The sequence below is a fragment of the Trachemys scripta genome, chromosome 6, assembly GCF_013100865.1.
Source record: "Trachemys scripta elegans isolate TJP31775 chromosome 6, CAS_Tse_1.0, whole genome shotgun sequence".
Taxonomy (NCBI): domain Eukaryota; kingdom Metazoa; phylum Chordata; order Testudines; family Emydidae; genus Trachemys; species Trachemys scripta.
The window spans coordinates 102,895,156-102,907,442 of record NC_048303.1 but is presented as its reverse complement, the minus strand read 5'-3'; the positions used below and the strand labels follow the sequence as shown (position 1 = coordinate 102,907,442).

Genomic DNA, 12,287 nt, shown 5'->3' with positions numbered 1-12,287 from the left:
TTCTTGAGGCATATATATTTAAAAATCGTTTAGTTTTGCACTAACTTGTGCTGTACAGGCCTAGTTCTCAAATGACTTCAAAGCTTACCTGTCATGTCTGATTTTACAAATCTTTAACCAGTCCTTTTAGTGTCTTTTGATTTCATTATACTTTTATGAATAGAATGCCTGTTTATACTCTGTTGTATACTGTCTAATGCCAAAGTCTAAAATTGCTTCTTGGTATCACGAAACACCATATTTTTTCATTTAAACCATCGTGATGCTGAACAATTCATAAAGAGTAAGTAGGGATCCAATCAATATACTTAAATGATTTTTTTTAAATCATAAATATGTCGTATTGTGACACGTTTGTGTTTTTAAAAAGGGGAAATATAAGGTAATATCAGAAAAACTTCTTAGCAGGGCGATCAATTAGGCTGTGGTTTCACTCTCCAAGGGAAGTGAAGGAAGCCCAAGCGTTTGTAAACACTGGACACAACACTAGAAAATGTGCTCTAGGAAGCCCAGCAGGGACTGATTTTATAATATAGGTAATCTAATATGCTGGATGGTCTAATAGGTCTTTTCTATCTCTACAGCTCGCATGATTTCAATAAAACTTGGCACTTCTATTGGTCCTTTCATCAGAGAATCAGATTCCTTACCATGAGTAATACCTCACTTCTCCAGGGAGCCCATTCATTTCAATGGGACTACTGGGGGCATACAATATTACTCAATGCGAGTAAGGATGTTGCCACATAAGCCTGGTAACACTATGGAAAGTAGGTCATGATAAATAACATTAAAACATTGTACTGCTTATTTCTGATTCTTTTATTAGTGTGTTTTCGTACAGTACAGTAACAAACATGCTCACAAGGAGTCTGAGCTTCTCACAGGATAGTGGCGGAGGGGGGATGGAGGGGAAGGGAATGATGCGAATACTGAAGCAGCCGACTAACCCAGGGGTAGGCAACCTATGGCGCGCGTGCTGATTTTCAGTGGCACTCACACTGTCCAGATCCTGGCTACTGGTCCGGGGGGCTCTGCATTTTAATTTAATTTTAAATGAAGCTTCTTAAACGTTTTAAAAACCTTATTTACTTTACATACAACAATAGTTTGGTTATATATTATAGACTTATAGAAAGAGACCTTCTAAAAACGTTAAAATGTATTACTGGCACGCGAAACCTTAAATTAGAGTGAATAAATGAAGACTCGGCACACCACTTCTGAAAGGTTGCCGACCCCTGGACTAACCAATGTTAGTTGCAGAAGTTGAATGCAGCAGGTCCTGTCTACATTACAAATATAACTAAGTCAGGAGATTGGGTTACAATATGGCTGCCCCTGACCTGGTTACATGGTTAAGATTGAGCTTTTACTAGAAACTGCAATTGTGTTGTAACAAAGTCAGGGGACAACCGTGTAGTAACCCAGTCCCTTGACCCCCACGTTGTAACTGGGCCCCTGACTGACAGGATTCATAGTATAGCTGGGGTCACACAACAAAACCTTAATATGCTGCTGTAATTCCAAGAAGGGAAAACTCACTTTAACTGAATGAAGCACTGCCATCAGATTGATTGCCTTGAATCCACAGCAAGAAATGCAAGGAGAAGGAATAAAACGTATGTATATAGCATCTTTTGTCCCCAAGGATCCTGAAGTGTTTCACAAACTACAACCACAATTTTAAAAAATGGGTCAACTGGAGCTAGGTGTTTAGCACTTTAAAAATCAAGATTACTGATTTAGTGCCTAAATAAGAACTTAGCAGTCTAACTTTAGGAACCTATTTTTGAAAAATGTTAGATTATGTATCTCTAGGATTAGGAATCATTTTACCCACCACATCAACGTGGTCACCTCTGGAGTAAAAGTCAGTAGCAATTTTACAATACACAGCAACATTAAAGAATAGATTAGAAAGTAAGGGTACCATAACCAGCTGAAAATATAGGGGGAATTCACAGGCTAAAACTCCTATTCTTGTGAAAAGTGTCATGGAATTGATGAAGATTATACATTGTCAAGACCTCATTTTAAAGATGCCACCCACCAGCTGCACACTGCCCCATAACACCATGCTGCAACATTGGTACAGTACTGCGAGGTTCAGAGAGAAGAGTATCACCTTCTCAGGGTGCCTTCAGAGAGAGAAAAAAAGGTATGTTCTTGACTTGGGTTAGTTAAATTTTAAAATAGTAGTGAAGCCACAAGAACTCAGCTTTTAAGTCAGGTTAGCAGTGTGAGTTAAAGCCTAGGTTAAACTTGAGCTGCTAACCCAAGTTAATAGCCGAGTTCTTCACTTCTATTTTAACCCAGGTTAGCTAACCTGAGTCGAGAACATACCTTTTTTCCTCCCTCCTCCCAAGTGAAGATATGCCCTCCATCATTGACATTACCACTTGTAGCATTCTGGGAAGGTTTCAAAAAATGTCAAGCCCTGACCAACCCAATCCTTGCAATTTATCTTGAAGCTTAACTTTAAACTGATCAAGATCACAATCTGAGATGGTATGGCTGCAGGCACACAGGAAAAAGCAAGCACATACATATTAAAATATTCACTCCCAAGTTGATAAAGCCGAATTCAAAACAGTTCTGATAGCATTTGTTTGTTTAAATAAAATTCTGCCTAATACCCTAAACTAATATTATGGCATCATTGCTTGCTCAAGAAAAGCTGCTTACAGTGGGGAGGCAGGGGAGTTTTACAATGAAACTTCTCTTCTATTCCTATTAATTAGAGGGTCAATTCCTCACCCACAAGAGGGTAACTTGCAATACAATAAAAATAAAGCAACCATCTGTGCTCAGAGTCACCCAGAATTCAAGGAAATTTGCTGATTAAATTTTGAAAAGATTTGTAAAGGCTGAGATCACCTGTTCTTTAAAGATTAATTCTGAAGCTGTATGTTATAAAAATGAAATCACCAAATTCTTCTTTCTAAATGGCTAATAATGGAGAAATTATTATAAAGGATTTAGGGCCTGATCCAGGGGAATATAGTCCCCATGGCTGCTGACCCAAGGAAGTGCTCAGACAGCCTGATAGGCTCTGTAGCCACAAGAGATATTTGCATAGTCAGAGGTTTGCCCTGCCAGCACTAATAGGAATAGAAAGTGGTCTCTATTCCCTCCCGGCCTTCAGGTTTTCCTACAGTCCCCATCTTTCTTGGGTCCTCAAAATTTATTTACAACCCTGCATTTGATTTAATTTCTATATCCCAGGAACCTGGGGAGGAAAGAATAGAACAGTTAGCTATTTTGCTATGTTAATATTGCTGGTTATTATTTATTTATTTTTATTTAACATTTTTTTAAACTCCCATACAAAAGCTCTTCAGGCCATAGCAATAATTACATTTATAATAACCACTCAGCAATATTGATACTAATGTACAAGTAAATCAACTCTGCTAGCCAGCAGCCTTAAATAACCAAAGAGAGTAACAATTTACCTCATCCAGCAATCTGTAAGAATGGAAAAACTCCAGAAACACTTCTATACAGAACTAGAGAGCCTGGATTCGGTAGTTAAATACAGTACTGGAGTTGTCGGGGTTGGTGCTTATATCAACATTTTTATTAATATTTCTGGGTATTTAGGGCTTTTCACTTCCCTTGGCAATTTTTACATGTCTCACATACGAACTTAATGGAGGATCATGTCCTTTCTCTTCAGCGCACACCTTCTCTTTTCCATGTCTCTGTAGATATTGCAATGGACACTAGAGCTTAAGGTTTGGCTCATTTATCTGAGGTTGCCTTAGGCTATGAATCCAATACAAAGAGAAAGAGTGAATGGCAAGGGGCGTTAACAGCTCTATATACTACAATAGTGTTCAAACTCATATTTGGGGACCAAGAAAGTCTCTGACTTGGGTGGGGTTCATCTGTCTCTTTTGGATATTGCAAAACTATCCCCGCAGAGAGGTGACCTTTAAAACTAGGACTCAAAGAGACTTCTAAAGAACAAGTTTGGTGCTTTTGCAATGTACCACATGAAAGACATCGAAAAATAAAACTTAAAGGAGGACACCCCTGGAATCCTGCTACAAAAGCTACATACCACTCCCACCGCAAGCTACACAATATTAACACTGTATTATACTATCAAAACATTCAGTGTATTTTTAGGAATACATTTTAAAGAATTCCAGCAAGTGCACTTAATGGTCTTTTGTTTGGCAAGTGGTGTTGCCTTCCCTTCTTGGTTAAGAAGGCAAATTACCAGACACCCTAAGAACACAGTAGTTTAGCCAAACTTAGAAAAACCCATTCTTAATACCAACAGCCTCGCCAGCTACCACTCAGTTTCCAACCTCTTTTTTCTTGGCAAAATCCTTAAGAAAGTAGTGGCATCCAAACTCTAACACCACCTATCCTCTGCCAACATGCTGGCTCCTTTATATCCAGGCATCAGATCAAAACATGATACAGGAATGGGCCTTTTGGCACTGATGGTCAACCTTCTCCTGGCCTGGAACAGAAATCAAACCTCTGCGCTAATATGCTCTGTGGCTTTTGACACCAGTGACTATGTGTGCCAATGAAACACATTTGAGGTTTAATGGCAATGGGACAGCAGTCATTCCTCTCTAAAAAATCTCATAGTGATGAACCTCTCCTCATTACATCGTACAGTCTTGTAGAGTCCAACAAGCCTCAATGCTTTCTTCCCTTCTTTTTAACAACTACGTAAGACCCTATGGGGAAATTGTGCAATGCCTATGGGTTCATGCATCATCGATGTGCAGATGACACCCAGATGTATGCCTGCCCAACCCTCCTCTGTAATCAGAGGAAAGGATTCAAGTGAAGCAAGATATAGCCTTCTATTTTTCAGGGGCAGCTAGTTCATTTACAGGAGCACTCCTTCCCTACAGTCACTTACGTCCACCCCTCCATATTGCAGAAGTTTGGGAGGGGCAGGTTTGTTTGTTATTTCCCTTCCAAGCCAGATCAACCTTTCCTCTGGCTAGGCTAGCCTGACATAGTGCCAGCATCCATGACTTCCTGAGGACTGAACAACTTGGAAGGCCATGGACATTTATTGCTGGATTATGTCCACAAGTTGTAACTTAGGGTACGTCTATACTTACCTCCGGGTTCGGAGGTAAGCAATCGATCTTCTAGGATCGATTTATCGCGTCTTGTCTAGATGCGATAAATCAATCCCGAAGTGCTCGCCGTCGACACTGGTACTCCTGCTCCGCAAGAGGAATACGCGGAGTTGACGGGGGAGCCTGCCTGCCGCGTGTGGACCCGCGGTAAGTACCTTGTAGTTCAAACTAAGATACTTCAACTTCAGCTACATTATTCACGTAGCTGAAGTTGCGTATCTTAGTTCGAACTGGGGAGTTAGTGTGGACCAGCCCTGAGATAAGTACAGTGAACTTATTCAGTGTAGGATCACCTAAAACCAAAAAGAAATTATACATACAAAAATTATAGCCTCATGTTGACTGGTCACAAACAGTGTAGTTAATGCTGAGTTCCCTGTTTTCCTTTTTCAATTTGCTCTTGGCTGAAAGATCATCCTTAACTTCACCTCTTTTGCACATATGATATAGAGAAAGAATACCTTATGAACTATCATGTAATAGAATGTAGCCTGTGTACAGATATGGATCCAAGCTTTAATTTTCATTCTTAAAAACTATTATTTTACATGATGCTGGGGTGATTTTGGTGGGGTGAGGGAAGAAGGCAGAAGAGAATGTAGAGAGAAGGAAAGGAATAGGTGTCAAGGCCGGGAGAGACCTATGACGGGGGAGATCTTGTGCTTGCAGGAACGTCTCCCTGCTGATTCCCTAGTTATTTCTTATGTGATTGCAGCTATGGTTCTTAGCCCGCACTATAGTTCTTGTAAACTGGGAATGTAGAGATTGTCAGTCCTAATTCAGCCTTCTGCCCTTGACCAGGAAGCAAGTCCTCAGCTGTTTCAAACTCACCTTCACAGAGTCATTATCTTGTAAGAGTAGATAGCTTTACTTTATCTTTTATAAAGGTAGGCACTTTTCTTTCTTAAAATTAGACATAAGGAAGACTAGTTGCAACACAATTTTTACACTTGTTACTATACTAACAGTCTATTATTATTATTTTGTTAGGGTAGAAATGACAGGCCACAACCAGAGATGAAGGCCTCATTATGGAAGGCGCTGCACAATACAATAAAATGAATCTGTGTCCCAAAGAGCTTTCAATCATGATAATCTATACATTAATATTTGATCATACAGATCAGTTTTATTTGATATAACACCTTTCTTTTGTGTCCATTATGTCTATAATCACTTCACAAATGCTTGATTTTTCTTTGAAAACAAAATTCTTATTTTTCAGCACAGATGCAGAGTCTGTATTAAACCACAGTACACAATAGTACATACAGCCATGTACAGATGAAAAACAAATTCCACTTTGTGATAATTGTTGTGGTTTATGATAAATAATGCCATGATATAAAGAGACCCATACTTTAATGGCTACATAAGCAGGATGAGATAAAGTCAATCATTTGTCTTTAAATCTGTACTTCCTGACTTTTGTATTGATTGATTTCTCAACCTTAATGTCGCATTAATTAATTATTATGATTATACATACACATACACAAGAAATATATTAAAAATGGCAGAAGAGGATTACAAAAACATTTGGATTCTCTCTGGGGCTTGCACAAATAGATTATTAAAACTTTATTAGAGACTAGACTAAAAGATTTTTCTAAGGCTCAACAATTTGAGTTTTGGAAAACTCCAACTTTCTTCAAGGAAAATAAAGCAAAGGACTTGGAAGAACTTTCCATGCTGTTGGAATTTAAGCTTTTTTGTTGTTGCTTTTGCATTTTTAAAGCACTACATAATATAATTTGTGCTACACATTGTATTTCATAGTGAAATAAAAAACAAATCAGATATCCCACAAAACTTGGAGGGAAACAGTATCAAGGTCTCTCAACAAAAGAGGCTTCAAACTTTAATGTAAACCAAAATGATCCTCAGGTAGAAATCTATGTTCATACAAAAAAAATCTCATACTACACGAGGTACTCTGCTTTGTAAATTTTAAATTTACAGATTATGCTTTTTATGTTATATAACCAATTTGCTTTTTTTTTTTAACATTATATAACCAGGATTTCTCCCATTTTACACAGTCACACACGACGGCCATACTGCAACATGCTACAAGAACAGTTTAATCAACACCGAATATTAAACCATTTCAGAGTTTCCAGAGTAAGTTGTTGCTCCTCATCTGCATCCAGAAAATATTTATGTACATGCAACATTCCAACATCACCCAGCTAGCTCTTGATCAGATTGATGCTGGGATTCACTCCATTATCAGAAAAAAAGCAAATGACATTAACCCTAAATTCATTCCAGACAGACACCTCTGCTAAGGCCAAAATGAGAGGATACAGTAATGCTTCACTTGGAGGGGTGTCTCTCATGACCAACAAAGAAAAATCCTAGGGAGAGGAGGACTCTGATATTACTTGTTTTGTCTTACCCTGTGAATAATTACACAAAACCAATGTTATTTAACGCTCTGAAGCAGATTTACCAGACATTGGATGGAATAGCCCATTCTCAGCCCTAGAATGACTACATCAAAATATTTACTGTTTGGCCTAAACAATGTGGAAAGCAAAGTCTAGTGTTGATTTTCTTTTGATTCCTTTATTTTTAGTGAAATTCTTGTAGAGACTATTCACATATAATCACTGGAATCACTTAAAAGAAACCCAACTTCTAACAATCGAGCTTTTAAAATTACTGTGAGTTGACCACCTTGTCTATAAACTAAGCATATGTATATTTACAATGCATGCATAAAATAAAATTGCAGCAACAAATGTTCTTGTAGAATTGGTCACTAACTTTAAAGAAAGAGCAATATTTTTATTGCCCTAGTATAACAATAACTTCAGCCTTTGGAGGATTATCGGAGAACTGTGATTCAGGATATTGCCTCCTATCCCTCAGCCCAGCCCCCACTTATTAACTTTTAAGAAGCAGGAACAGAAAGAAAAATTCCTGTGATTAAATGAATCTTGATGAAACTACAATCAAGGAATTTGCCACTTCAAAAGAGCTAATATAATCACAGTGTGTCCTGATTATATGTACTTAGCAGTGCAAAATAGGTTGCTGACCAATTATCCACTCTTTTAACTATTAACAGTAGTATCTTTGTTCTCAAACAATGTTACATTGCACATGTCCTGGAACTCATATTTACCTGGTGGATTCTTGGCAGGATCATTGTGGCTTGGACTTCCTGATTGTCCAGAATCTACAAAGAAATCAAAGAAATGTTTTAATAATTTGTTTTGAAAGTTTCTCACAACCCTTATGAGGCTTCTTTAAGAACAAAGTATTAATTTAATTATAAGGTCATTTCCCTACCTTTCTACATGAAGGCATTTCTATAGAAACATACTGCGTGACAGCCAAGTGGTTACATACACACAGTTCATACAGTATGAGAAAACCAATATTAATGAGAGATCATTGGGGTAGTAAACAGAAAAAGGACAAGAACCAGAAGAGAAAAGCTTAATATTATTTTCAGAGGAGATCAAAGACGGTGGCTGATCAACCAGGATGGCTGATCAACCAAAACTGAAGAAGAATGCCCTCCAGGACTATATTCAGGGTGTAGACGTCAACACAGGTCAGGAAGGAATACCCTCCATCCTCCCATATGTGCAACCCTGCATAAGTAGCCAGGTGAGTTTGGATAGCAGGTTTTACATCTTCCTCTGAAACATTTGGTATTGCCACAGTTGAGACAGAATAATGGACTAGATGGACGATTGGAGTTCTCTGGTATGAGTACTCCTTTCAAGCATCAGGCATTGGTCACTACTGAAGACAAATTACTCTATCTGATGGACCAATGGTCTGACTTGATATAGTGCAACTCCTGTGTTCTTGTTCTGCCTACAGTGGGCATTGTGAATGGAATTAGATGTAGCATGCCAAAAGTGACAAAAACAAACCCCGCATCCTGTCTGTTAGTTATATCCACATTGACATATACAGAAGAAAAGTAAACGAAGTGCATTCTACTCTAGATGTATGTGCATAAAGCATGAAGAGAAGAATGCAATCTGATGTATATGTAGCAGATGATAAATACAATCCTCATTCATAAAAATTATTATAGCTATTCTTTGCTACATTCCCACAGCAGCAATGTAAGTTACATCTTCCCTACACATTTATATGGCTATGATATTTGGTCAAGAGCCCTCACTCCACCACCACAAAATATCACTTACAAAATACAACATCAGAGAAAACTTAAATACAGGAAAGAGAGGAAACTAAAGCAGAGGTACTTTTACTTCCTTTTTAATTCAAGATTAAGCCTTTCCACAATCTGTTGCTTTATATATAGATTAAAAATTCCAGCAGTTTCATAATCTGAATAAAAAAAAGACCATTACCCTACTATGCAGCATTACTCAGTAATAGCATAGGTGTACAAGAGTATGGCATGGGAACATAGAAATTGCTATACCAGACTAGGTCCTGCCCCTTGGAGCGGCCAATGCAGGATCCTTAGAGGAAGTGGTACCCCAATCCAAAAAGAACTTAAATATTCAACAACATACCATGTGGGGGAATTTCTTCCTGACACTGCCAGTAGCAAGTGATCAAACTTTTATCTGGAAACAGGAGGGCTGATAACTCTTGTCATTTTAAAATATCTAGTGTGATTGCACATGCCACTATTAAACATAAAATTCTGACATATATTTATGCCTGGAGGAGGAAGAGGGTCAAAATACACCCCAATTTGCCTTCATAGCTGCTGCTGCTGTTGGTACATAGGCTGCCCATCAGCCAGCCCTGCCTATTTAACACAGGGGACATTTCCTCCATAGCTACTGTGGCTGCCTCCATCCCCCCACAGTTCCATCGCTGGAGATGCTTTAGAACATTTCTATCTTGTTCTGCTTTTCCAAAGGCAGTTACTAGTTTGGCCTTGAGATGGGTTTGTTTCCTCACTTGTTGCTTCTTCTGCCAAACTATCTGAGGTTGGAAGTCACTTCTTTTCTCTGGTCAGATTATATTAGATGGGAAGAGGCTTTAAAAAAAAATTCCTCACCCTCACCACAGGTCCTATCTTGGCCAATTTAATATTTTAGCTGGGCAATATGATTACATTGTATTTAAACAACTCTCCCAAACTAATTCAGATATCTGTGAATAGTAGATTAAAATGTCTTACAAACTAAAGGAAAAACAGACCTCTCTTGTCTCTCAGTCCCCATCACTTTTCTTTATAGCTACAAGAGCTCTTAATGCAAGATGAGTGATTGATAAATTATCCTTTCCTCTACCACTATCTAAGGTTTCACTAAAATATATATAATCTATTATACAAGAAGACATGGTTTGATTTGTCAGAATCTAAAATAGATTTATTTAGTTTATATAAGCTGATTCTATAGAAGAAAATATAAGGGGGAAAACCCACAGAAGTAAAAATACAGACTTAAAGCTGTACAGTGCTTGTTAAAGTTCTAGTAGGTAATCTATACCATAAAACTGAATCACCAGAAAATAATGCTACATCATGTAATACAAGAGTTCTGAGGATTATCAAAAGTTTTAGAAGAAATGGATATATAAAAATGCTATTAGAAATTGCATTAGAATAAAAATTAAATTCCTCGTTATCTACATATGATGTGATAGTTTCCCAACTGTACAGAACCGACACAGGAAACACCATTAACTTTTTGTCATGGAATTTTTTTCTGCATTCTTCCATCACAGAACTAAAGTCCCCAAGCACAAAGGACATGAGGGTGAGCCCCCCCACCCCCCAAATTCTGTGAATTCCCATGGTTTGCTTGGAACACAGGACATCCTGCAGGCCTGCCCTCCACTCTCTGGCAGCTTGGGACACCTAGAACTCCCTTGGCCATAGCTGCCCCCAGAACCACTCTTAGCTTTCTTGGGAACTCTGCTGGGTGCCAGGGAGACAATAAATGCCGCACCCAGACCCACCACCAGTTTGCCAAAGCCTGATGATCCACTGTCACTGATGTCAAGACCCTCCCAACTCACCTTTCTGTGTGGAATAGATAGATCTGTGCATGGAAGTTCTCCTCCATAGACCAGTCCCAGGGACATAACTGGAGATCAAGTTATCAGATACCTTTCCATTTTGACTCTATAGCAGTGAATCTTAATACTTCTTTATACCATCCCTTCATTGTTACTTTCTCACTGCCAAAAGATCAGGAACTAGTTACAAAAGTGGTGTGATGTCACAAAGGGAATCTGAATTTTTTTTCTTCTTCCAAATTTATATTTTTACAGGTCTAACCTACATTACCAAAGCCTACAGGAAAAAAATATTAAATGTTCTGTACTGTCTTTAAATTTGTTGGAATTAATGTTTCATTAGTATTTTTAGCTATATTAGGTTATTGGTTGATCAGAAAACATTAGGTTGAAGCTTTGGCTTAACATCTTGAACTAATGATAAGAAAGAGTGTTTGAGTGTAGAGGAACTAGGTGGTTTGAATGATGTTACTATAGAGAAGCCACTGTTTCTTGAATAAACCTATAATGAGATATATGATATTGTTCCTTATAAATAACAAGAAGCACTTTATAACCAATTACTAATAATTAGTACTGATCAAAGTCCTTTTGTGTATTGTATTCCCGTCTATAGCTTTTAACTTTTGGAAGATTTTCTGAACTGCCTAAAATATTTTTGAGATGTTGCTTTAAATGTAGTCCTTTGCATTATATGCATATACTTTGTGTTTGCATGTCGTTTTTTGGTAAGATACTATGTAATCATTCTGAAAAATATAAAACAATGATATTTATACTTAAATCAGCTAAGTTTCAATGAAAAAAGAAGAACAGGAGTACTTGTGGCACCTTAGAGACTAACAAATTTATTAGAGCATAAGCTTTCGTGGACTACAGCCCACTTCTTCGGATGCATCCGAAGAAGTGGGCTGTAGTCCACGAAAGCTTATGCTCTAATAAATTTGTTAGTCTCTAAGGTGCCACAAGTACTCCTGTTCTTCTTTTTTCATTGAAACTTAGCTGATTTAAGTATAAATATCATTGTTTTATATTTTTCAGAATGATTACATAGTATCTTACCAAAAAACGACATGCAAACACAAAGTATATGCATATAATGCAAAGGACTACATTTAAAGCAACATCTCAAAAATATTTTAGGCAGTTCAGAAAATCTTCCAAAAGTTAAAAGCTATAGACGGG

General features: G+C 37.8%; 1 protein-coding gene across 12 annotated transcripts in view; it reads right to left on the bottom strand.

Moving 5' to 3' along the window:
- Positions 1 to 12,287, bottom strand: part of NFIB (nuclear factor I B) — a 225,275-nt gene that overhangs the window by 81,659 nt on the left and 131,329 nt on the right. For all 12 annotated transcript variants that reach the window (XM_034773058.1, XM_034773065.1, XM_034773067.1 and 9 more), the window contains exon 3: positions 8,257 to 8,310. In XM_034773058.1, coding sequence (XP_034628949.1) covers positions 8,257 to 8,310 — 54 coding nt within the window. The remainder of the gene's footprint in view (positions 1 to 8,256; positions 8,311 to 12,287) is intronic.